The sequence below is a fragment of the Capra hircus genome, chromosome 4 (assembly GCF_001704415.2).
Source record: "Capra hircus breed San Clemente chromosome 4, ASM170441v1, whole genome shotgun sequence".
In the NCBI taxonomy this organism is placed as follows: domain Eukaryota; kingdom Metazoa; phylum Chordata; class Mammalia; order Artiodactyla; family Bovidae; genus Capra; species Capra hircus.
Genome location: NC_030811.1, coordinates 100169477 through 100197361, shown reverse-complemented (window position 1 = coordinate 100197361; position 27885 = coordinate 100169477). Strand labels below are relative to the sequence as shown.

The window sequence follows — 27885 nt, the reverse complement described above, 5'->3', positions numbered from 1 at the left end:
ACACACACTCCCCCCCCCCGCCCCCCCGCCGCCCAATCACCACCACCACTGCTCCACCAGGAGCGCTCTGCGCAGGCGCGGGCGCAGGTTGCAGCGACAGCGACGGGCCTCAGCTGATCCCGTGGTGGTGCTGCCCCACCCCCACCCCGACCCCGCGGCGACCCAGCGCTGCAGACCCGTCGCGCCCGGCCCAGCACCCGGGACTGCGGACTCCGTGACCCTGCCCTCGGGCCTGTCCGAGCCGGAGCTGCTCGGGACTGCGTAGCACCCCGCGTGCCGGTGAGCGACCCGGGACGCGCAGCCCCCAGGTCCCCTTCACCAGCGGGGGCCGAGCGGGTGCCCCGGAAAGAGCCGAGCCGGAGGAGGAGGTGGCGGAGGGGAGGCTGCGGGGCAGAGAGGCGCTGCGGGCCGGGCGATGGAGGTGTGTCAGCTCCTCTTCCTCCGGCCCAGCCTTCTGCCAGGGGATTCCGGGCTTCGGTGCAAGCCCGGCGCACGGGGAAGATACCAGGCCCCCACGCCTTGAGCGGCCAGTAGCCCTTAGTTCTGCTCTTTTTCAGTATTCTTGTCCGACTGCCTGTATTTTATCTTTAACCTTTTCAGAGTCGGCAGGCTTACGAAAGGCGCCGACTTCTTTCGTTTAGAAGCTCACGACCTATTTAAATTGGATGGAGTCCTGTACTTTTTCTCCCCTCTTCCATAATAAGCCTAAGATTCGTGTTGCTCTTAAGTAAATGAAGGGATTTTGATTTAAAAACAAATGTATTGAGCACAGGGGCCTAGTACCTCTTTATAAGTCTCCAAGAATAAAAGTGGTTAAACTTAGCAGCGCTTTGAGGAAAATCCAGTAGGGAGGGCAGGAGTGGGCAGTACCTGACAAAGCCTGGCCCTTGTCCATTAACCTTGATGAAACAAACACCAGTCCCACGCCGACTCTAAGGCAGCTGTTACGTAAGGATAGAAAACAGACTCCGACTGAGAGCCTCTTGTTTTATTTTTTTGCCTTCTGTGTCTTTTCCCTTTAAGTCATTACAGTGGGAGGCACCCTATACCTCTGTTGTGTTAACTGAGATCCTAAAAGGGTGGCTTTGGCGCCCTGATCCCCGGTCATCTAGTATTCTACATAAGCCCAAGGTCAAAGTGTGTGGGGTCAGTGATGTTAATTCTCCCCTAACCACCTGTGACTGGCAAGTATTGGTTTGGCTTGCGTTAAATGTCTTTGAGCAAAATCCAGAGAAATATATGCGTTCTTAGAAGTCATAAGTTATTTATGTTTTTGAACTTAATGGGCAGTGTGTACATAAATTTATTTTTAATATTGAAAACAAGCATTTTATTCAATATTCTGTAATTTTAAGTTTGTCCACTAGTTTTTTATCCTGCTGTTTACCCTGTGTTTGAGTGACCCCAACACATGGATCGCATACAAGTTTTAAAAAGTAGACTTTTCTTCATAGAATAAGTTGAATTAGTTTGAGGGTCAGTTTTTCTTATTAAAAACAATGAGCATTTTTAAAGACATGTTTTTTATATGAATGCCTTTAATAATCTGTTTTAGAAAATGAGGAAATATATGGTCACGTTTAGAAACAGAAGTGGATTGTTTTTCAGTTCTGCTTTCTCCCTTTGTTAATTTGTGCTCAGAATATCAACAGATTAAAATATATGGCTTAAAAATTTTTTTTAATACTAAAACTTGTGTGACTTCAACTTCAGTCTTCCTGCATTACTTACCTGTGGATGTTCTTTTGATATAGGTACTGGCACTTCCTATTTTTATTTGTCTTTAAACTTTATTTAATTTCCCACCTGCATTTTTGATACTGTTATCCTAAAAATTTGAAATTAATGTTCTAAATTTTGCTGTTTTGTATTGGTGAATTATAGTCAATATTTTGGAATATTAATTTCTTAATTTTAACTTTCACCAACTGTTGAATGAAAGAAAAAGTCTGGAGGTTTGTTTTTTGTATTTTTTTGTTGTTGCAAATGTTTAAAACTAGAAATGTGAGCATGAGAAAGATTGTGGATTTTGTCTATCACATAAGGGCATGAATTTTAAAAGGTTGAAAAATACTACTTTGACATTACCTGGTAATACCTAGCTGTAATCTGCCCAAAGCAACTTTTGCTTTGCTGCTGTTTTAAAGGTAAAACGTGTTTTTGTTTTATTCTAAGAAGAGTGAAGCACATGTGTTTCTTTTCAGAGAACTCTTAAGAAAGTGTAGACTTCTGTCAAATTTTACTGTTGTTTGAAAGCCCTTTCTCATCACAAGTTTGATATGATATCATTTCATGATATTTTGTTAGAAAAGCACTTTTGGACTATAGTAAATAGCTGCTTTATTTGAGACATTATTTTGATTGAATATAATTCCAACCCAAATAGTAGTTTGAATACTCCCTTGAAGGTTATTTTAATTAATTTGATGAGTATAAATATCCTGTAATGTTTTTAAGTATACTTTTTTTTAAACTGAAGTTTACTGTAAGATTTTTTTCTTTTTCTTAGACATGGGAAAGTCTTTTTCTCATTTGCCTTTACATTCAAATAAAGAAGATGGTTATGATGGCATTACATCAACTGAAAATATAAGGAATGGATTGGTTAATGGTGAAGTCCATAATGAAGATGGAAGAAGTGGAGATGTCTCTCAGTTTCCATATGTGGAATTTACAGGAAGAGATAGTGTCACTTGCCCCACTTGTCAAGGAACAGGAAGAATTCCTAGGGGTATGTGTTATTGCACTGTTTCTCCATTAAAGAATAATTTCAGGAATTTTCACAATTACTTTGAAACTCATGGGTCTAAGCACAACTGTTTATGTTTTAAAAGACAGAATTAAAGTTAAAACTTCCTATCAGTTATCTTCTGTCAAAAGGACACAAACCTAAAGATTTTAATTAGGGATCCTAAAGCAGTAATGAAAACCACCCTTCTACCTCCAATATTTTTTTCTTTCCCACCTGAAATTATTGCAGATAAACAGCGTGTCTTGACTGTAAACTTTTAGTCCTATTTGGTATCGATAAAGATCAGGTCACAGTTGCTTTGCTGTAGTGGGTGTTAGGATAAGTAATGTGGTGACTGAATATTTTTAATTTGTTGTTTAAAGAATAATAATAAGCTGGTCATGCGCTAATTAGTTCTTTTTTAAAGGAGCTACATAAAGAGGGATGATACATGAAGATGAGCCATATAGGAAAAAAAGTCAATTTGTGCCTTGTCATAGGGGGAGTCAGTAGGGAGTAATCCTCATGTGCTGTTTGTAGGTTACTTTAGTAGCAATGGAAGTAAAGAGAAATAATTTTAAAAACCTTGTAGTGTTCTCATTTACTGCTTGATTGAAGTCAATTTTTGACCCTGGAGAGAAGCTGAGGGAAGGCCAGAATGACAATACCTTTGCAGAGGTAGTAGCTATTTGAGAATTAAAGGATATTGTAGTTAAAGGTATTAATGCACCAGACTGGGGCCCTGGGGAGGGCTGAAGTCTCATTTTTGCAATCTAGATATATTTTCGAAGTATAGCCAGTAGGCACTTTTGGCTGTCTGGATGTGCATTGTGGATAGTAAGGTGAAGGATGATCTTAAAGATGTTTTTGTCTGAGCAGCTGGAGGAATGGAGTAGCCACTTATTAATATAGAGAAAAGGTTTGAGTATATGTGTCAGGGGAGAGAGCAGGAGTTCAGTTTTAGATATATAAAACTGGAGAGGCACTTTTGACATCTGAGTGGGTATGTTCAGTAAGAAGTTAGTTACTAACGGCCGGGAATTCAAATGCAAGGCCTAGCATGGAGTCATATCCGTGTAGAGATGATACTTAAAGCTGAATTCAATGAGAGCACCAAGGTTGTCAGTGTGAATAGGAAACAGAAGAGACTTTAGCACTGAACCTTGGAGCATTGCAACATTTTGAGGTCAGTGACATGAGAAAGAATTAGCAAAGGACACTAAAAATAGCAGCTAGAGCAGAAACAGGAAATCCCTTTGTCTGTGGTATCCTTGAAGATAAATGAGAAAAATGTACCCCTTGGTGGAGGAGAAGTCAGTCAACTATATTATATACTGCTGATCAGATAATGTGAGGACTTAGAACTGGCCTTGGGATTTGGTAATTTAGAGGCCAGAGACCTTTTAAAAGAGCAGTTTTGGTAGCAAAGGAATGCATAACGTGTGTAGAGTGGGATCAGGAGTGCATAGGAGGCGCAAAGTTATATAGTCAAAACATAGCTTTTCTTTGAGTTTTGCTGTACAGGAGAGGAGAGAAAAGTGATAGCTAGAGGGGACTGTAAGGTCAGGAGAAGAATTTTTTGAAGATGGAATTGATAATGTGTTTGTCCTCTGATGAGCCTGATCCGTAGAACACTGATAATGCAGGTGGCAAGGAGTATTACAGTGCGCAAGCACAACGGGCCCCTCCAGAGGAGCACAGCCAGTTTACTGCCAGCAGGAGGAGGGGACGTAGAGTGCCTGGGTGCACAAGCAGGTGGCTGGGTGGATGTGGTGGTGGCAGCAGCTTGGTGGCAATCCTTGCATCTTTGCCACATCATGAAGTGAGCGTAAGGACAGGGGAGAAGATATTGGAGGTTTGAAGAGAAAGTTGAAGTTACGAAATTGTAGTTTGGGAGAGTCAGGTTGAGAGTATGAACTTGGGAAATATAGTGAAAGTGTTGGCATTATTAAAGGCCACTTGAAATTAGTGATCTAAAATGAGACTGTTTTTCTCTATCTACTTTTAGCTGTGTAGATACAGGCATAGTAGCTAAAGGGTTAGTTTTAATCAGTAGTCATTTAAACAGATAAATAGCACCAAATAGGATACGTGTACACACACATACACAGGTACATATTTATATGTGAATATGGTAGGGGAAGTATGGATGAGGGGAGACTTGTGGAGAGGGCAGGGAGGTATAACAAAAGTATTATGGAAAGCTTTAAAAGAGAATTTGACTGTGGGGCTTTGATAGTTAATATGAAGAACCAAGTTTTCATAAGATTGGAAAATTGGCATTTAGAGGTCCCTTTATTCATTAAGTTAAAGTGTTAGCCTCTCAGTCATGTTTGATGCTTTGGTGACCCCATGGACTGTAGCCTGCCAGAATCCTCTGTTCATGGACTTATCCAGGAAAGAATACTGGAGTGGATAGCCATTCCCTTCTCCAGGGAATCATCCCAAATCAGGGATTGAACCCAAGTCTCCTGCACTGAAGGCACATTCTTTACCATCTGATCCACCAACCCAAGAAAGAAATACTGAATTTTGAAGTAACTTAATACAGAGAGAGGTGTGACCTGAAAGAGTCCTTCCTGGAAGGGTATGTATACGTTTGGGTTCTTGAAGCCTGAGAGTTAATATATGTCAGTGTTGGTTTTCAAGGGGAATACTTTAAGAACCTTTGTAGTTACAGGGGTTTCAGTACACAGTGGTAACAATATGCTGCTTCTGCTCTCATTCAGATAACCCAATTGAAATCTTAATGGAAAACTGGGTGAAGGAAAGCCTGGTAAATTCAGATCTGAAAGCCTGGACTTTTGTGATTTTTACCCCTCAATGGCAGAAAGAATTACTCTTTCTCATTCTTCATAGTATTTTGAATAGCTAGAAATTAGTGTCTGCTTTGGAACTCAGCTGCTACTGGATAATTTTTGAAGATTTTGAGAGAATTTAATAAAGGAATGAGATGAGAGCCAGATGGTATTGTATTCTTTCCAAACCAGACTTTGATGAGGAGCCATTATACTTTTAATTAATCATGTTAATACATTTCTAAATCTAATTCTTTTAGGACAAGAAAACCAGCTGGTGGCATTGATTCCATACAGTGATCAGAGATTAAGGCCAAGAAGAACGTAAGTAATCATAAGAAAATGGCAATTAAAAAAAAATATTTTGCTTTTCAAATATGTATACATAGGTATTTTAGTTAAAACTATTAAAAGGAAAAATAGTATCAGGTTAAGTTATGCCATCATATCCATTATGTCATTAGAAAATAAAAATGATTCCTGATTGCATAAGTCCTTAGAAGCAGTGTAGTATCTAAATCTTCTTAAATCTGTTAAAACAGATAGACCTTAAAGAGCAATTAGGTCTCAGTTACACAGAGACAACATTTTCATCAAAAATGGGTGTTAAGGTATTCCCACTAACTTCAGAATAAATATGGTTGTTCATATCATGATGACATAAGGACCCAAAAGTGCTTGGCAGCTTTGTGGAAGTTGTGATGAAACGCAAAAGGAGAGTTCCTAAGAGCCCTTGGACAAAGTAAATACTTTATCCCAAGAGAAGAGACCCTCACTCAGAAGACTTCCAGTAAATTTCCTCTGAGAATATTCTGTTAACATAGACAATCTAAAAACTCTTTAACTTGGAGAGAACGCACAAAAGTCCACAGAGATACACAGAGAGGCCTTGAGAAAATCTAAAGGAACTGGGCCATCCTAAGTCCTCAAAGACCTTAAGGAAACTCAACATAAACTACAAAAAGGAAGATACAACCTAAGGAGAAAAATTACTGACAGTAGAATCCAGGTTGTATAGAACAAGAATAGTGATAAAAGAAGAGGTTCAGATAGTCTGTAAACTATACAGATAGTCTCAAAACTATAGAAGTGGATATACATAGAGACCATCTAATGCTTTGTGTAACAACAGAGCATGGAGTCCTTGAAGAGTGAAGCTGTGAAAGCAATCCTGGCCCATCCTCCCCATACAAAATGGCACCTTCTCTTAAAAGTACAAAAATGTATCTAATTTAAATATGATCATTAAAAAAAACACCAGATTACAATCAAGCATCATACAAAAGTTCAGTTCAGTTGCTCAGTCATGTCCAACTCTTTGCGACTCCATGAACCGCAGCATGCCAGGCCTCCCTGTCCATCACCAACTCCTGGAGTCTACCCAAACCCATGTCCATCAAGTCGGTGATGCCATCCAACCATCTCATCCTCTTTTGTCCCCTTCTCCTCCTGCCTTCAATCTTTCCCAACATCAGGGCCTTTTCAAATGAGTCAGCTCTTCGCATCAGGTGGCCAGAATACTGGAGTTTCAGCTTCAACATCAGTCCTTCCAATGAACACCCTGGACTGATTTCCCTTAGGATGGACTGGTTGGATCTCCTTGCAGTCCAAGGAACTCTCAAGAGGCTTCAACACCACAGTTCAAAAGCATCAGTTCTGTGCTCAGCCCTCTTTATAGTCCAACTATCACATCCATACATGACCACTGGAAAAACCATAGCCTTGACTAGATGGACCTTTGTTGATAAAGTAATGTCTCTGCTTTTTAATATGCTGTCTAGGTTGATCAGAACTTTCCTTCGAAGGAGTAAGCATCTTTCAATTTAATGGCTGCAATCACTATCTGATTGCAGATAAAATAAAGTCAGCCACCGTTTCCACTGTTTCCCCATCTATTTGCCATGAAGTGATGAGACCTGATGCCATGATCTTAGTTTTCTGAATGTTGAGGTTTACGCCAACTTTTTCACTCTCCTCTTGCACTTTCATCAAGAGGCTCTTTAGTTCTTCACTTTCTGCCATTAGTTCTTCTTCTCTTTCTGCCATAAGAGTGGTGTCATCTGCATATCTGAGGTTATTGTTATTTCTCCCGGCAATCTTGATTCCAGCTGGTGCTTCATCCAGCCCAGTGTTTCTCATGATGTACTCTGCATGGAAGTTAAATAAGCAGGATGACAATATACAGCCTTGATGTACTCCTTTTCCTATTTGGAACCAATCTGTTTTTCCTTGTCCAGTTCTAACCATTCCTTCCTGACCTGCGTATAGGTAGTAAAACTTATAAAAGAAGAACTGATCAAAATACTAACAGATGATAAAGCATTATCAGAAAAGCAGATGAGAACTTTAACTTAATACTTCCCGTGCTCTGAAAGAGATTAAGGAAACTATAGAAACTATGACACTAAAACAGAAAAGTCAAAAGTTGAGGAGCTCAGAAATACAGTGACTAAACAATAGAAGGATATGAAAAGAGAGTCTACAGGGCCCTGGAAAGAATTAGAGAAAAATAATTCTGGCAATGAAGACCAACAGAACACAGTACAAAGAGATACCTTGGAAAGTGCACTTAGAAGACAGAGCAGACACAAAGGACGAAGTGAAAACATTCACCCATGTGCACACACACAGAAACAAAAATTAATGAAAAGTATTTGAGAGAAAATGGTGCAGAACACAAGCCAAGGAGATCAAGCATAAATGTAACTGGAGTTCTTGAAGAATATCAAAGGAGGCAAACTGAAGAAAGAGAAAATGCTTAACTCAAGATCACTTCCTTGAAATAAAACAAGACATGAATCTACACACTGAAAAGACATACCATAATTTTGGAAATAACCAATCTTGGTGAAATTACTGGACTTCAAAGGTAATAACAAAAAACTCAATAGTCCCTTTGAATGCCCAAGCAAAGGATTGATTAATTTATAAGAGATAGAAAATCAGATTGGCATGTTCCTTCTTGACCACAATGCTTTAAACAGATAAGCAGTAAAACAGCATGCCAAGTCTTCATGGAAAGAAAAATGCAACCTAGGACTTATACACAGTCAGTCTGACCCTTTATTATATAACTTCTAGATAGTTAAGAATGTCAAGAAATTAGAGTTAATTTCTTAATAACCTGAGAGTGGAGCAGCTTTCCTAACTGGTTTAGAATCCAGTAATAGAAGAATTTGGCAATAAGGAGTTCATGATCTGAGCCACAGTCAGCTCCCAGTCTTGTTTTTGCTAACTCTGTAAAGCTTCTCCATCTTTGGCTGCAAAGAATATAATCAGTCTGATTTAGGTGTTGACCATCTGGTGATGTCCATGTGTAGAATCTTCTCTTGTGTTGTTGGAAGAGGGTGTTTGCTATGACCTGTGTGTGCTCTTGGCAAAACTCTATTAGCCTTTGCCCTGCTTCATTCCATATTCCAAGGCCAAATTTGCCTGTTACTCCAGGTGTTTCTTGACTTCCTATTTTTGCATTCCAGTCCCCTATAATGAAAAAGACATCTTTTGAGGGTGTTAGTTCTAAAAGGTCTTGTAGGTCATAGAACCGTTCAACTTCAGCTTCTTCAGCGTTACTGGTTGGGCATAGACTTGGATTACTGTGATGTTTGCAGATGGTGATTGCAGCCATGAAATTAAAAGATGCTTACTCCTTGGAAAGAAAGTTATGACCAACCTAGATAGCATATTCAAAAGCAGAGACATTACTTTGCCAACAAAGGCCCGTCTAGTCAAGGCTATGGTTTTTCCTGTGGTCATGCATGGATGTGAGAGTTGGACTGTGAAGAAAGCTGAGTGCCAAAGAATTGATGCTTTTGAACTGTGGTGTTGGAGAAGACTCTTGAGAGTCCCTTGGACTGCAAGGAGATCCAACCAGTCCATTCTAAAGGACATCGGTCCTGGGTGTTCTTTGGAAGGAATGATGCTAAAGCTGAAACTCCAGTACTTTGGCCACCTCATGCAAAGAGTTGACCCATTGGAAAAACTGTGATGCTGGGAGGGGTTGGGGGCAGGAGGAGAAGGGGACGACAGAGGATGAGATGGCTGGATGGTATCACCGACTCGATGAACGTGAGTTTGAGTGAACTCCTGGAGATAGTGAAGGACAGGGAGGCCTGGTGTGCTTCAATTCATGGGGTCGCAAAGAGTCGGACACGACTGAGTGATTGAACCAAACTCTACTGAATAGAAGAACAGATTAATAAATTTGGATAAAATATAAAAAGTTAATAAAAATGTAGGTTATCTTTTAAAAGATGAAAGCAAAAACAAGATGCAGATCAAGTCAGGGTACAAATAGCAAACTAAGAAGTGGTATTTGCAAATTATTATTAAAGGTCCAGTATCCTTACTCTAGAGTTTCACAGTTTGAAAAGAAAAAGGCTAACCATACAAAAAGTAAGATCTGTAAATATCCAGTTCACAAGGAAGAAAAGCAAGTATCTTTTAAACATATGAAAAGATGTTAAGTCTCACTCATAGGAGAAATGCAAATTGGAACAATATTGAGGTACCATTTCTTGTGTATCAGATGAGCAGAAGTCCAAAATTTTGAGTGTTATTTTGTTGGCAATACTGTGTGAAAACAAGCACACTTGTGCCTTACTACTGAAGGGGAAATTTGGCCTTATCTGTCAAAATTACATACACATTTACCTTTTGGCTCAGGAATTCTACTTTGAAAAATTTATTCTAAGGATTACTGTCAAATACAGTGAATAGCATTTGCACATGTTATTCACTGTGCCAGTATTTATTTTACCAAAAACTAGAAATAATGTAAATGGCCACTAGTAAGGGACTAGTAGAAGTTACACTGTATCTATATGATAAAATGGAATGAGGAAGAACTGTATTTTACTATAGCATGATATCCAAAGCACATTATTTTTTGAAAACACACACATGCATGCACAAGGAGAGAGAGACAATAGAATGATAAACCATAGACTAACAAAACTGATTACCTTCAGAGTTTGGGACAGAGCTTTGAAGAGGAAGCAGGTAAGCAAATTAGGTATTTGTGTGTACATGTATATATTTCTGTTGTTTAGACTTTAGATCATGTCCTTTTTTTAATATCACTTAAAAGATTGTATCAAAAGTAAAAAAAAAAAGCAGTTCCTAAAAATTGAAATAAACTGAAACAATTGATTCTAACTGCATATCTGGTTGATAAAATAACCACAGATTTTCACACACATGTGAAAATTCCACTTCAGTAAATTCGTCAGGGAGTCTTGAAATGTGTATATTTATAAAGCTCTGCAGTTCGATTCTAATGAGCAGCCTGCTTTGGGATCACCACGGTAAATGTTCTATCTATAATAAGCCTGAAATTTTAGTCTCCAAAAAGATAAATACGTCTTTTAAGAAGAATATTTTAATGCTTAACAGATTCAAACCTACTCTATTCAATACTTTTATAATGTAAAAAGATGGTTAAAAAGAAAAAATCATACATCTTTTCCTACTGGTATAATAGGGAAAAAATTGAAAATGAAAATGTCTTCTCTGAATGTTTCATTATGTAATTTTTGATGCATGTATGTTTAAATATCTCACTTTCCTTTTTTTTTTTTTTTCCAGAAAACTGTATGTGATGGCTTCTGTGTTTGTCTGTCTGCTCCTTTCTGGACTGGCTGTGTTTTTCCTTTTCCCTCGTTCTATTGACGTGAAATACATTGGCATCAAATCAGCATATGTTAGTTATGATGTTCAAAAACGCACAATATATTTAAATATTACGGTAAGAACATGTTTATATTAATATTTGACTTCATTCCTTTATTTTAAAAAATTTTTTGTTGCGAGGTATTTGCTTTAGAGTATTGTGCTTGTTTCTGCCATACATCAACATGAAGACGTCATTCCTTTATCATGTTAAGCAACACCTTTGTCCTTATTGAGAGAACATGAAAGGTAACAAAGATGTATTGACCTTTTCTATCATCTTTGATTCTGCTGAAAATGGCAAATTCTGTGTATTCAGAATCCTTAACATTTGAAGTTGCCTTTGGTAGGGTAAAATAAAATAATTGCTGGGAGAAAAGTTTTTACAGTCTGTTTACTTTTTAACATTAGACTCTCAGTTGCTCCTAGCAAGATGTTAATATAGTTGATTGCATAGGTGTTATACATGTTACATTTTCATGTCCTTGTGTTTTGTGAAACACAATTTTTGCCATCTTTAACAGACCATTCCTTTGTTTTCAAAGGCAGTGAACAAGTGATTGATTTCTCTTGTAAATTAGTATGTGTGAAAATGTTTGTTTCTCAGGACAATAGTTTTTAGGATTCTGCAGCCTTTCACACCTGAAAACAAGCAAACAAAAGCCTCAGAGAAGGTCTTGTACCTGTTCTACATTTATGTAAGCATGGTTTGCAAATCACTGTATTATTAATGAGGAAGATACATTGCTTCTGGCTTTAAGGTACATCTATGTGGCAATGATTTATTTGGAAGGGTAATATTAGACTTCGTTCGTTTTCCTTGAAGAGTTGTTTGGTGTGCTAGAGGTTGAGGTAGATGCACCTGTGTTGCTGGAGGTGGGTTGAGAGACATAGGGACTGAAAAGGAAATGTGTGTTGGGTAGAATTACTCCTTAATTACAGGAAAAAAAGAATTCACATGGATTCATTTATCCTTCTTCTTTTTAAAAAAGAAACTTGAATTAGCTATACTCCGTCAACTATTTCCATACCATTTACATTATATTCACAACTATGTATGTAGCATTTACACTATTTTAGATATTAGAAGTAATTTAGAGATGTTGTGTGGAGGATGTGCGTAAGTTATATGCAAATATACACCATTTTATATCAGAGACTTGAGCATCTGCAGATTTTGGTATGATGGAACCTTGAGTGGATGGGATAGTTGATCCTGAAACCAATACCCCATGGATACCAAGAGATGACTAAACATACATGTGCTAACTCTGTATATAAGCATTTCCATGCATATATTTACATATAATACATTTTAAAATGGAATTATATACAAAGGGTACACACATATATGTGAGTGTATATACATGCACGTTTTCACTTAATTGATCTCACTGCATTTACCCATATTATGTGGTTGTATGTAGTCTTTTACATGGCCATATTACAATTTTTACTCAACCTTCTTAATAGTTGCTTAGTTTTGATATTATAAATATTTATTCCAAAAACATCTTTGTGCTTAAACTTTGTGCTTCTATTTCAGGTTATTTTTTTAAGGATAAATTCCTGAAAGTAAATTTGCAGTTAAAGATCATAAGTTTAAGGCCTTTGATAATAAATCATCATTATTTAAAAGCCATGACTGCAGTCCCTTGCTTATAAATTAAATGGATTCTCAGTGTTTTCAGCAGTAAAATTTTTTATTTTTCATACTAAACTATTTTGTCCTGTCTTATTTTTTGTTGTCTCTCTTGATGTTTATCTTTGTGTTATCTTTTTAACTACCAGTTTATCTTTCTGTGATTCTTACAAGTATTTTTGTTTCCAGCCTGTTTTGCGTCATTGACCCTTTTAATATTCTAATGAAAAGTATGGACACCTCATCAGAAAAAATGTGTACCAATATTAAATAGGACTCCAAAATTTTCCTGGATCCCGTTCCTTGGTCTATATCAGAGGGTCCATTGACCTTAAATTTACAATTTTTTACTGTAGTGTCTAGAAATAAATGGAGAAGGATATGGCAGCCCACTCCAGTATTCTTGCCTGGAGAATCCCAGGGACAGAGGAGCTTGGTGGGCTGACGTCTACAGGGTTGCACAAAGTCAGACATAACTGAAGTGACTTAGCAGCAGCAGCAGCTAGAAATAAAATGATACTGGTATTAAGAGCCAGGTAGGTGAAGATGTTTATATATTTAGAGAAAGGTTATTTCTACTATTTTATAGAATTTTAAAACATTTCTCTACATTTAACAAAATGAATGCATAAACATGATCATAAAATTGCTGGTTGCTAGCACATTCTTTTTTTTTTTTTTCATCATTTTTATTCTAAGACCATTTTCTATCTTGTCACTTATCCCATGTTGCCTCATTCCATATCTTTCTCCATATTCATATTAACTTATAAACTCACATGTTCAGTTTTTCTTAAATCATTATTTAGTTCTAAAAATATTTTGTACATACTTTTATGCATCTTGGTTCTCTCAGTTGTTAATACTTCGCAGGAATCACTCCTGATTTTCTGCTTAGAGTTCATTCATTCTTTTTAACGGCTGCATATTATTCCATGTAATGACATAATATTATTTTTCAAGCATTCTACTTTATGTTGGACATTCACTTTATTTTCAAGATTTGTGTTTTGTTTTGTTTTTTTGCCACTACAAATAACACTGTCATTAACATCCTAATGTTTTTATTTCTGTGGAATAATTGCTCAGATGTAGAATTGCTAGGTCAAAGGATAATACATAATTTAAATTTCAATGAATATTGCTGTAATCCTTCATGTATTTTCCAGGAATGCAAAAATACACCCTTTGGTCCATATCCCTGCCAGAAATAGAATCTGTCATTTTCTATAACTTTTACTAGTTTAATGGATATAAAGCAGTATCCACTTTTATTTAAATCAGCCTTTCTTTGACGATAAATTAATTTGACAAATAGTGTTTCTTGGCCATTTATATTTATACTCTTCTGATTTCTTTACTTATATCCTTTGCTCTTATTTTTTTTTAACAGGAGGCTTTATGTCTTTTTTTCTACTTTGTAAGGCCTCGTAGTATAGGTGATAACCATTATCTGCCTTACAAATACTTCTTCAAGATTTCTTATTTAATGTTTTGTGATTTTGTTTATGATTTCTTTTGTTAGTACTATTTTAGATGTTTTGTTATTTCCCAGTGTAACAGTTTTTCTTTTCATTGACTGTTTTCTAAAGTAATTTGAAACCGTTGTTTAAGTTCGAATTGTGGAAGTTCAGCCCAGCTGTAATTAAGTGTGGAAATGATGCAACTGTATTTCTTTTCATCAAGTCTTGAATCTGTCCCAATTCCTCTTAAAAGTGACCTGTTGGAAAGCTCTACTCATGTATAAGATAAAATACCAGTTTTGTAAAAAATAGTTTAAAGTTTTGCTTAACATTTTAAAAGGTTGTCTTTGTATTCAGTAGAATCAGAAATAACTTAGCCCGTGAAAACATGTACATATTAACATTTAGAAAGATTTGGATGGAACTTTAGAGTTACTTCTATTGAAAAATAAAAAAGTAATTTTCCTTGGGGACATGGGCACTGGCAGCAGTAGCCCTGAAAGGCATAGCATGTTGGCATAAGTCCTCTTGGAGGAGATAGCCATTAGCCCCACCATAGAGCCTGTGTGTGGAGTCACTTAGTTGCATCTGACTCTTTGTGACCCCATGGACTGTAGACTGCCAGGCTTCTCTATCCATGAGATTTCCCAGGCAAGAATACTGGAGTGGGTTGCCATTCCCTTCTCCAGGGGTTCTTCTACACTCTGGGATTAAACTTGGGTCTCCGGCACTGCAGGCAGATTCTTTACCATCTGAGCCACCAGCCCTACCATAGCGCCTGCAAACTCCAGGACTGGGCTGCTCAGGCCAAACAACTAACAGGAAGGGAGCACAGCTCCACCCATCAGCAGAAAATTAGATTTAGGGAGCAAGGTCCTGAAAATTATATTTAGTGAGCACGGCCCTGCCCACCTGAGCAAGACCTAGCTTTCCCCACAGCCAGTGCTTCCCATCAGGATGCTTGCACGAGGCTCTTATTCTCATCCATCAGAGAGCAGACAGAAGAACCAAGAACTACAGTCCCATGGCCTCCAGAATGAAAACTAGAATCACAGAAAACTAACCAAAATGATCACATGGATCATACTCTTGTGTAAATCAATGAAGCTATGAGCCATGCCGTGCAGGGCCACCCAAGGTGAATGGGCCATGGTGGAAAGCGCTGATAAAACGTGGTCCACTGGAGAAGGGAATGGCAAACCACTTCAATGTTCTTGCCTTGAGAAACCCATGAAGAGTATGAAAAGACAAAAAGATATGACACCAGAAGATGAGCTCCCCAGGTTGATGTGTCCAATATGCTACTGGGGAAGAGTATAGAAATAGTTTCAGAAAGAATGAGGAGGCTGAGCCAAAGCAGAAATAACATCCAGTTGTATATGTGTCTGCTGGTGAAAGTAAAGTTCAATGCTGTAAAGATCAGTATTGCATAGGAACCTGGAAAGTTAGGTCCATAAATCAAGGTAAATTGGAAGTATTCAGGCAGTAGATAGCAAGAGTGAACATCGATATTTTAGGAATCAGTGATCAAAAATGGAAATGGGCAAATTTAATTCAGATGACCATTATATCTACTACTGTGGGCAAGAATCCCTTAGAAGAAATGGAGTAACTGTCATAGTCAACAAAAGAGTCCAAAATGCTGTACTTGGGTGCAGTCTCAAAAACCACAGAATGGTCTCTATTCCTTTCCAAGGCAAACCATTCAGCATCACAGCAATTCAAATCTATGTCCCAAAACACTAATGCTGAAGAAGCTGAAGTTGAACAGTTCTATGAAGACCTACAAGGCCTAGAACAAACACCAAAACCAGATGTCCTTTTCATCATAGGGGATTGGAATGCAAAAGTAGAAAGTCAAGAGATACCTGGAGTAACAGGCAAGTTTGGCCTTGGAGTACAAAATGAAGCAGGGCAAAAGCTAACCCAGTTTCACCAAGAGAATGCACTGGTCATAGCAAATACCTCTTCCAACAATGCAAGAGATGACTCTTACACGTGAGCATCACCAGATGGTCAGTACAAAAATCAGATTGATTATATTCTTTGCAGCCAAAGATGGAGACGCTCTATACAATCCACTAAAACAAGACCTGGAACTGACTGTGGCTGGGATCATGAGCTCCTTATTGTAAAATTCAGACTCAAGAAAGGAGGGAAAACCACTAGGCCATTCACATATGACCTAAATCAGATTCCTTACATTTATACAGTGGAAGTTACAAATAGATTCAAGGGATTAGATCTGATAGAGTACCTGAAGAACTATGAACAGAGGTTCATAACACTGTATAGGAGGCAGTGACCAAAACCATTCCCCAAAAAGATGAAAGAAGGCAAAATGGTTGTCTGAGGGGTTCTTACAAATAGGTGAGACAAGAAGAGAAGCAAGAGGCAAAGAAGAAAGGGAAGGATATACCCAACTGAATATTGAGTTCCAGAGAATAGCACAGAGAGATAAGAAAACCTTCTTAAATGAACAGTGCAAAGAAATAGAAGAAAATGTGGAATGGGAAAGACTAGAGATTTCTTCAAGAAAATTGAAGATACCAAGGGAACATTTCATACAAATATGGGCACAATAAACAATAGAAATGGCAGGGACCTAACAAAAGCAGAAGAGATTAAGAGGTAGCAAGAATACATAGCAGAACTATACAAAAAGGTCTTAATAAACTGGATAACCAATATGTTGTAGTTATCCAAATGTATAGTCTGGATTTAGAAAAGGCAGAGGAACAAGAGGTCAAATTGCAGATATCCATTGGATCATAGAAAAAGCGAGGATATTCCAGAAAAACATCTACTTTTGCTTCATTGACCACTCTAAAGCCTTTGTGTAGGTCACAACAGACTGTGGGAAATTCTTAAAGAAACAGGAATACCAGACCACTTTACCTGCCTGATGAGAAACCTGTATGAAGATGAAGAAGCAACAGTTAGAACTGGGCATGCAACAATGGACTGGTCAAAATGGGGAAAGGAGTACATCAAGGCTGTATATTGTCACCCTGCTTATTTAACTTACATGCAGAGTACAGCATATGAAATGCTGAGCTGGATGAATCCCAAGCTGGAATTAAGGTTGCCAGGAGAAATATCAAAAACCTCAGATGTTACCAGACTTATGGCAGAAAGCAGAGGACTTAAAAGAACTTCTTGATGAAGGTGAAAGAGGAGAGTGAAAAAGCTTACTTAAAACTCAACATTCAAAAAACTAAAGATCACGGCCTCTGGTCCCATCACTTCCTGGCAAATAGATGGGGGAATAAATGGAAAAGATGGCAGATTTTATTTTCCTGAGCTCCAAAATCACTGCAGACAGTGACTGCAGCCATGAAATTAAGACACTTGTTCCTTGGAAGAAAAGCTATGACAGACCAAGATAGCATATTAAAAAGCAGACACATCATTTTGCCAACAAATGTCCGTAGAGTCAAAACTATGGTTTTTCCAGTAGTCATGTATGAATGTGAGAGTTGGACCATAAAGAAGGCTGAGCGCTGAAGAATAATGCTTTCAAACTGTGGTACTACAGAAGACTCTTAAGAGTCCCTTGAACAGCAAAGAGATCAAACCAGTCAATCCTAAAGGGAATCAACTGAGAATATTCATTGGAAGGACTGATGCTGAAGCTCCAGTACTTTGGTCACCTGATGCCAAGAGCTGACTCATTGGAAAAAACCCTGATTCTGGAAAACGTTGATGGCAAGAGGAGAAAGGGCCACAGAGGATGAGATGGTAAATGGCATCGCTGACTCAACAGACATGAGTTTGAGCAAACTCTGGAAGATAGTGAAGGACAGGGAAGCCTGGCATACTGCAGTCTATGGGGTTGCGATTAGTTGGACAGAACTTAGCAACTGAACAACAACTTTTATTGACTTTTTGCTAAGGCCACAAATGCGTTTTATAACATTGATTTTTCTATGTTCTGGTACTATACATTTCCTGGGCCTACTCTTTAAAAGTGTATGTTCATTGTATGCGTTTTATATACATAGCACTCATGCAAAACCCAAAGAATTGGTTCAGTGAATGTTCTTTGATGTTTTGGGGGACAATTTACTTCCTCCTGGTAAATGAAGCATAGCCACAGCTGGAGTCATTTTTTTTATTTATTTTGAATACTTCTTTATTATGCCTTTTCTAAGATAACTTGCACATTTTCTACCTCCTTTCTTTTTCAGAATACACTAAATATAACGAACAATAACTATTATTCTGTTGAAGTTGAAAACATCACTGCACAAGTTCAGTTTTCAAAAACAGTTATTGGAAAGGCACGCTTAAACAACATAACCAGTATTGGTCCACTGGATATGAAACAAGTAAGCTTCATTCAGAAAATACTTTGGAGGAGTATGCATCTCAACTTTGTATATAATATTAACTTTCAGGAGATGGGGGTTTTCCTAAAAAATTAAACTTTGAAATGTATCCCATACATATGTAAAAGAAAGTCATAGAACCAAACCCATTAAAAAACTCTTTTAAGTTATGAAATCTGTCTAAAATATTTGATATTTTGATACTATTCTCTGTTGGTTTATTTTCATTTTTTGCCTTTCAGATTGATTATACAGTACCTACTGTCATAGCAGAGGAAATGAGTTATATGTTGTAAGTTCTGATTTTTAATTATTTTCTCTCATTAAATTATAAGGAATAAGTGTGGGTATGTGTGAATATATAGGGCTTTCCTGATAGCTCAGTTGGTAAAGAATCCGCCTGTAATCCAGGAGGCCCCAATTCGATTCCTGGGTCAAGAAGATTCACTGAAGAAGGGATAGGCTACCGACGCCAGTATTTTTGGGCTTTCCTTGCAGCTCAGCTGGTAAAGAATCTGCCTGCAATGCGGGAGACCTGGGTTCGATCGTTGGGTTGGGAAGATCCCCTGGAGAAGGGAAAGGCTGCCCACTCCAGTTTCTGGCCTTGAGAATTCCATATACAGTCCATGGGGTCATGGGGTCACAAAGAGTCAGACATACATGTGTGAATATATATATTTAATGAATGGTGGTGGTGGTGGTTTAGTTGTTAAGTTGTATCCAACTCTTGCGACCGCATGGATTATAGCCTGCCAGGCTCCTCTGTCCATAGGATTCTCCAGGCAAGAACACTGGAGTGGGTTGCCATTTCCTTCTCCAGGGGATCTTCCTGACCAAGGAATTGAACCCAGATCTCCTGTATGGTAGGCAGATTCTTTACCAACTGAGCTACAAGGGAAGCCCATTTAATGAATACATATGTTTAATTTTCCATCATTTTAGCAGAGACAAGACCACATTTTTAGAATATTCCTTCTGACTTTTGATCATCTCCATCCTCTCTTTTCAAAATGTGTAACGTTAACATACATATACCTGTACACATAGTTTTTTTTTCACAGTTAGGATCATGCATACCCTGTCACTTTTTATTTACTATGTTATAAAATCATATTCTCATATTTTGTAATTTTTTTGTTTTTGTATAGGAGGACCACAAATGCTAATGATGTTTAATATTCTATTCTGGTTTGAAATTGTGAAACTTGTAAATTAGGTCTAAATGATTATTAACTCTTGTTAAGTAAAAATCTGTGATAATTTTTTATCCTCTTTTGATATCAGCCTGATACAGAATTTCTGAGTGGGTAATAATCTGGTTACTAAAATTTCAAAAGGTGAAAAAAAGTAGAAGTAGTTAGTAGACAACTCTACAGCTGCTGTAGTATGAAAGCATAGAATAAGAAGCCATGAAAATGTTAATCATTTGAGATATAGAAAACGCTCAACCATTTAATGGCTATTTATTATATCTTCTTAATAGTATTTGTATTGGCTTTAACATAGGAAGAGGAATTGTGATTAAACTATTTTATTAATAAATGTATAATGTCATAGTTTGTGTGTATTTACATTGCTTTTTTCTTTAACAGTGATTTCTGCACACTGATAACCATCAAAGTTCATAACATAGTGCTCATGATGCAGTGAGTATGAATTTTTTTGAAAGAATTTCTTTGTTTCACCTTTGGATGTGTAACATTAGCGTAGAGTATACACATCTTTATAAATGCTGTCTCATTTGTATTTTAAGCCTTACATGAGTGCAGTGAAGTGAAGTAAATAGTTACCCACTTTACACATGAGGAAATGGGAGCTCAGAGAAGTAGTGAAGGACCACATGGCTGCTAAATAATGAATCTGGACCTTCCAAGAACTCAGGAAAACAGTAGAAGTTGATACAGAGAGAAGGATGAGCTCAACAGCCAATTCCTTGCTCCCTGTGGTAAAGGCAGGAACAGGAGTGATGAGAAATAATGTTATTGGTTTGCAAGTTGGGTGTGTTTCCCTAAGCAATGAAAACATTGTAGGTTATAGGTTGGGTCTTTAGGCCATTAGCTAACACCTGATTAACCCTTTTCCTCTGATGAGAGAACTGTGTGATTATTTTAAAGAGTGCAATGAACTAAAGATATTTTTAGCCAAAGATAGGTGTTTTGAAAAAAATTACATTTTTTTGTATATAATTATTTGGATAGGGCTTGCTCAGCCAGCATTCCTGTTGTCTACTGGGGAAATACTCCCTAAGAGACCCATGTCTACAACATTAAATTATCATTAATCAAATAACCTCTCCCTGAAAAGAATTTTAATATATAAAGTGTTCCCACTTTAAAAAGATTTTTTTAATATATTAACTATTCAGTGCTTCTCTCCATTTATTTTATTTTCAGAGTTACTGTAACGACAACTTACTTTGGACATTCAGAACAAATATCCCAGGAAAGGTACCAGTATGTTGATTGTGGAAGAAATACCACGTATCATTTGGGGCAATCTGAATATCTAAATGTACTTCAGCCACAACAATGAAAACTCAGAGATGCACCTGGAGAAAAAAAGTACCTATTGATATTTTCCAAACTTTGAAGGATGAGGTACTTCGTGATAGGAGATCTTAAATTGAGCAACCTAAAGTTTACACTTCTGTTTTAAGAGTACATCTAAGAATATGTGGACTTGTAGTTTATTACAACTCTCCGCTCTGTGTTTGTGATATTTGTACCAGGATCTTTTATTTGAACCTAAATTTACTGATTGATGTTCTTCGCTCATTTCCCAAAGGGGAAAACTAAGACTTCTCCTTCAGGATAACAGATACTTATTTAAAATTCACAGCTCTAATCACTACTGAAAACATAATTTTGGTGATGAACATAATTTGAGAAACTTTATTTCTGATGTTTTTATAGAAAATTATCGAGGGCCTATTACTGATGAAGACATTTAAAGAATACCTTTTCTTTTTTCCTGTTTTATAAACTCCCATTGCTACTTGGTAGTATTTAAACTATATGCTATTTTAGCTTTTAGCTAAATATTTTTACTTTTTCATTTTGAAATTCCACTCATTTGCATGGTTTTGTCAGTGTTATTTCAAGCTAGTGTTTGCGTTAACACTTATAAACCAAAATAATGTTTGCAAAATTCTATACCTGAAAAATTTTAAAAACTCCTATATAATGTGTTTCACAGGTCTTTCCATGTTATAGTTGTGTGAAACTTTTGTGTAATATTCAAATATAACCATTTAATGTACAGTATTGTAAATAAATTATGCATGGATTCTAAATAGTTGTAATAAATGTTAAAGTGGTACAGATTTAAAATCTAGTAAGTTGCTCATAAAAATTAAAAACACAGGAAAATGATTCAGAAACCTCTAGAATGTGAATATGTTTCCAAATACATATTTGATCAGGTATAACATAGATTTGAAATAAAATATTTTGGTGATCCACGTTTTTTTAATGTTGCTTTTCATACTAAAGAATTACGAAGATCCTTTTCACAACTGTTAGGTACTCAGATCATCAATTTTATGAATGTTTTAGAGGTGAAATTATTACTTTGGTAAAATTATCCAGGAAATCCTGTTATAAATTATGGTGGCTATAGCAAAATAAAACCTATACTATACTGTTTTTAAATTTAATTACTTTGCACATTGTGGATATCAGGCTTCTAGGAGTTACATTTTTTAAGTTTTCTACTTTTGGTTTGGATTTTGTTTAAAGTTGTTCTCAAATGTAAATTATTTTACTATTTTATATTTTTAATACCATTTTGCATTTGGGCTTTTGGCCTTTTCACTTCCCAAGTTCAGAGTACCTTTTAAATACATGCTACTGAGCATAGGGACTGACTATTGATACCAAAAACAGTCATTGGCTTGAGATTAATTTCCTTCAGTTCCTTAGTGAAAATCAGGTTACCCCTCTCTCTACCCAAAAAGTGCCTAACATAGGTCTGAAACATTCTTATTTATAAGTCTGACTCTCTCAACTCTAAAACGTGAGCTTTATTTAATTATAAGTAATTAGAGCTAATGAAGCCCTCCTTTCTGCCTTTAAACCTACTCAGGTTTCCCCTTAGCTTTCATATCCTTTTTCCTAAGTTTTCCTCAATGAACCATTTTAATGATGAAATGTACTATCTTCTTTTTTTGTTTTTAACTACTTAGTCTCCCGTTAATCCATTGCTAACTCATCTTTCCTTACTATTAAACTAAAATCACCCCTTTAAATTAATTATGGATTTTGTGGTCCAACCCAATCTTTAATATTTTTTCTGCCATGTTTTTTGATCACCCCTTGTCTCTTTGAAACTGCACACTTCACTACTGTGTGGGTTCTAATTGTATTTTTCATATTGTTCTCATTTCATTTTTTCACTCTACTGTCTTCTGATGTTTTAATGAGTAGTATCCAGACCCTCTTCTGCCTCAAAATTTCTACTTCTTTGTCTTCAACAATCACTTCCATTAGTGCATCCAGATCTGTTTCTACATCCCTGACCAGTAACCTATCTAGTTTCTCATTTAGTTAATGAGTTAGACAACCCTGGTAGTTCAGACAGTAAAGAATCTGCCTGCAGTGTAGGAGACCAGATTCGATCCCTGGGTTGGGAAGATCCCCTGGAGAAGGGAATGGCAACACACCCCAGTATTTTTGCCTGGAAAATTCCATGCACAAAGGAGCCTAGCGGGCTGTAGTCCATGGGGTTGTAAAGAGTTGGACACGACTGAATGACTAACAGCTTTTAGAGATAATAGTATTTCAGTGACTGTGTAAAAGCAAAAAATGTTAAAAAAAAATGCCATATTTTGTTTCATCCCATTTCTTCAGAATCATCCTTTCAGATATGCCTTCTTCAAAAATCAATCATAATTTATTTTCCTACTTTGTATCTTTTAACCTTGGAAAACTATATAGTGTAAACTAAGTGGACTTTTCTTTTGATGTGTGGCTCTAATATTCTTGTAGAGTGGATGCAGAGCATCTGCTGAAGAGTCAGGAAAGTTAGAGAACATTTGCTTTTACTGACTTAGTTCTGAATATTATTCATTCTTTAAAGTAAAAATTCCTATTATTCCTGCTTTCTCTGGTGTTCAAGTCAGAAAGAAACTGAAATTTTAAATAAGTTAAAAAAAGAAAGTAGTAGAGAAATAAAGATCGCTTGTGACTATTTTCACAGAGGGTTAAGTAACTGCCAGAGAACCCTAGAGTAAAGTAGGCTGTAAATTAATACAATTACAAAAGCACATTCCGGTGATGCAGACTTGTAGCCATTAAAAAAAAAAATCTGGAAAGAACAGATGAGGATTTAACCTTTCTTAGGTCATTGTCCAATGCAGTTTCTTACATGGTAATAGGGTTTTTTAAAAACTATTCTCAGATCTTATTCAACAAACATGGTAAAGATGTTAATTTTTTTTTTTTTTTTTTTTGGTGATATTTCCAAGAATAACTTCCTTGCACCTTTAATAGACTGGTCATTCTAACCAAGCCTACATGTTTTGATATTACATTTATATAGCACCATGCCCTCTGCAGAACTCTTGTTTTGTCATTTGCCAGAGTCCTGTGCGTCAGAAAAGGAGGGTGGTAGGAGCCCCATCTTTTAGGAAAGGAAAAAGAGGCATGGAGAAGGACTTGCTGAATATTTAATAAATATTTTAACTGACGCCAGACCGATCTTTTCTGTCTGCCATATCTGTGCTTGGTCAATGAAATCACCCATTGGAAAGCCCTGTTGACTCAGGTTAGTACAAGTAAAAATCAGAGAAAATGTTCACATAGGTAACATAGTGACAGTCCAATTAATACTAATGAACTAAGATTTTGGATATCTTGAAATTAGTACCTTAAATATTTTCAACGGGAAATGAACACTTGTAAGATATTTTGGAGCATAGTCTATAACTTAATATTTTTAAGTAGCTTAATTTTCTGTTAAATCTGTGATTATTCCAGTAAAGATAACAGATAGACTAATTATAAAGAAGAGATTAATGGATTTGAGATTTGAAATAACAGTTTGAAAATATTAGACACCAGATAAACTGCTTGCAATTTCTAAATAGCCATCTTTACTGTACCATGTAACATGTAAATGACCATGGTTTTATTTGTGTGCATTTTTTCCATGCTTTTTTGTTTAAGAAAATGACATAATTCTCAAAGAATTCATGACAAGAAAATAAAATTCACTTTAGATCTCCTGACTCGTAGCTTAGGAATAATACAGTGTGGTGTTCAAATAGATAGGAAGTGATTGCCAAAACAAAATGAAAGTGACTTAAAGACTTCAAACGTCAGCCTGATGAATCTTTGTGGTTCTTAGCCTTATCATTATTGCAATATAATTCTGGATGTTTAATTGGAGTACATGTCCCAGACTTTCTCTTATGCCATTTGACTTTTTTTTTTTAGTTTTAAAATAGTTCTTTGTAATTGCCATGTCTTATTTAAGAAAATGATTTGCTAGATACTTGACCCCAAAGTAAGTCACTTCTCAGTATAGCTAATGTTTATTGATTACTTTCTGTGTCACATACTGTACTGTGCTAACTTCTCTCACTTCCCCTCAGAAGAGTCCTCTAAGGTAGTTACTGTCATTACCCCTCCCCCATTTTATCTCTGAGGAAATTTGGGTTTTAGAGAGGTTAAGAAATATACATAAGCTTTAAAGTGGCAGATTAGAGATTCACAACAGGTCTGTTTTACTCAAGCATCATTGTTCTTACTGTAAGCATATTTTCTTTCTAGCCTTTGAAAATGTTTTATTCATAAAAATGTATTGGATGTTCCACGTGATATGTAGGACTGAGGCTTTTGATAGTATTTTTAAGAATGCTATTAAGATACTTTATTATTTTATAAATCTTTAGTATAAAATGTTTATCTTTAATTATTAATGCTTATCTGTTAGGGTTTCTTTCTAAAAGATATAAAATTTTAAATTTACAAGTACATATGTCTTCCTTGATTGGGCTTCCCAGTTGGCACTAGTGAGATTGTAAGCCAAAGGTTACTCACCATTTTATGATATTTTAGCTCATAATATCTGAAAACAGTAACTACTTGGCTCAAATACATCTAAGAATTAATTTTATTTCTCTTTTTTTGTAATATCAGATTTTAAATGAGATGTTAAACTATTTTAAGGAAAAAATATGTTTGAGGTGGGATAAAAAGACTTAAACATTATTTGTTTAAAAAAATTATTTTTACATGAAAACTAGATATATTTGTGATGTGTTCAATCAAAAAATTCACTACTGTATCCCAGATCTACATATTTCAAAGTAAAAATGTTCACTTGTCAGCTGAAATTTCTGATTAGAACTGATATTTGTATATTTTTGTGCTTAGAATTTAAATTTCACAGTGGATTTTTTTGAAATTGAACTTTAATTAGGATGAAAGCAAGTAATATATTTGTATACTATGGGGATAAAAATGGTAATTTTCATTTTTAAAAAACTACCAGTGTGATTATGTTTTTAGTTCCTTTTACTCATGTTTAGCATAGGCTTTTAAGTTAAAAATACACTGTGGTCTGTATTGACCCAAAAAATATTCCATAAATTAAACAAATATATGGCAAGTTTTTCATAGCTAAATCTAATTCTTCTAGAAGGAAGTTATTGCCTTCTATTTAATTACATTAATTGAAATGTGTTTAAGAGAAATGTTTTCAGCATATTTTGTATACTAAAAAACAAAAGGGGTTAGTATTGGGCCAATGGCCAAGAGGTAATGTTACTACCTTGTAGACTGTTACAGTTCAAATTGTCCCACTCCACCCAGAGTTTTAGAAACTAGAAATCTGGGAGATACTATATCAGCTGTAGTCGGTTGACTCTAAATGCTGTAAGCTGTATTCATCTTTTGTTACTGTGTGAGATGGAAAAAAATGCCACATTGCAAAAGATGCATAATTTCATTGTATAATGATTTATTTTAGGCATATAATATCAGGAAGCTTTGTCTTGTGTGTTTTGTCTTATATTTCCTCATAGAACTAAATTAAGTAAGATTTGGGGAAATGATTTTAAAATGCTTTCTGACTTGACATGCTTGGTCAGAAATTGTTGGCATTGGTGGGTAGGTTCTAACCAGTGATTTTAACTGTGCAATAAATAATAATAGAGTGTGAGACTGTGTTTGGGCACTTACTATTTGTTTATATTAGGTATTAGCCTCCATTATAATATACTTACTAAATTTCCAAGTTGAGCAGTTCTGTAGTTAATAACTGTTGTTGCTGTACCTGTAACAAAACATACTTATGACAGTAAAATGAATAGAAGTGCCCCCAAATACTATTTTTTAATTCACTTGTAACTGTTCCTCTTGTAATTGTGTATGACAAAATCAAATTTGTAAAAATTTTAGCATGAAAAATAAAATTTGTATCAGTCAAGTGTCTTGGTTATGCTCTTGAAATTGATTTTTTTCATCTGCCTCGCTTCTAATTTGTTGCCTAATACTGTCTAGTCTACTAATATCTCTGAAATCTGTCTTGTAGTTGAAATCTCTGTTGCTATTAGTCCCTAATTTTTTTTACTGAATAAAGCCCTAGTCCCAACTGTGGTGTTGGGAATCTTTTTTTAATCTGGCCACAACCTACAATTCAGTCTTTATTTCCTGTCATTGCCCCTCCCTTATGTCCCCGGCAAACTGAGATATTTCCCATTCCTTGGAAACATTCCTTTCCTTTGTCCACACTTTGCTCATTCTTTTTTCCTAGAACATGATTTAACCATTTCTTTAGTCTCCCAAACTTATTTTCCAACAGCCAGCTCAGATGTCCTACCCTGCTCTCCTCCTTTTCCTCCAAACTTACTGAAATATTTGGTGACATTTTTCCACTTGTGTAGTTTTAAAAGAATTGCCTAATCACAAAGAATATTTTTTATTTTGTTTATGAACTCTAACTTTTTGTTTTGAACTGAACTTAAAACGTGTTTTAAACTTTTAATCATTATTCAAATGCATTTTGCTAGCTTAGAATTAGTGTTTTTAAAGGTTTTAAAAATCTTGTATCAAGTCGCATGATCTGAAGTTAGATGAAATGTGATCTGTAGTATCTTGGTGGAAAAAAGATTTATTATGTGCATGTGTATTTCCTACTCAATTTCTCAAGAAAGAAGAACAAATTCATGAGGTGTTTTTTTGTGTTTTTTTCCCCTGATAGATGTCTGTTTTTTGCTCAGTGACTTTCAGAATTATTTAAGTTACAAAAC

At 36.2% G+C, this 27885-nt stretch overlaps 1 protein-coding gene across 1 annotated transcript; it reads left to right on the top strand.

Moving 5' to 3' along the window:
* TMEM106B (transmembrane protein 106B) lies at window positions 59–27062 on the top strand. The gene is made up of 8 exons (XM_018047367.1): window positions 59–279; window positions 2510–2731; window positions 5790–5853; window positions 11113–11272; window positions 18492–18632; window positions 18875–18924; window positions 20225–20278; window positions 21026–27062. Exons 2-8 carry the CDS (start codon window positions 2512–2514, stop codon window positions 21162–21164), a joined length of 828 nt encoding a protein of 275 aa, XP_017902856.1. The 5' UTR covers window positions 59–279; window positions 2510–2511; the 3' UTR covers window positions 21165–27062.

Coding starts and splice junctions, on each gene's coding strand:
- TMEM106B (XM_018047367.1), top strand. CDS start 2,512: ATGGGAAAGTCTTTTTCTCATTTGCCTTTACATTCAAATAAAGAAGAT. Junction 2,732..5,789: donor AACAGGAAGAATTCCTAGGG/GTATGTGTTATT, acceptor TAATTCTTTTAG/GACAAGAAAACCAGCTGGTG. Junction 20,279..21,025: donor AACATAGTGCTCATGATGCA/GTGAGTATGAAT, acceptor TTTTATTTTCAG/AGTTACTGTAACGACAACTT.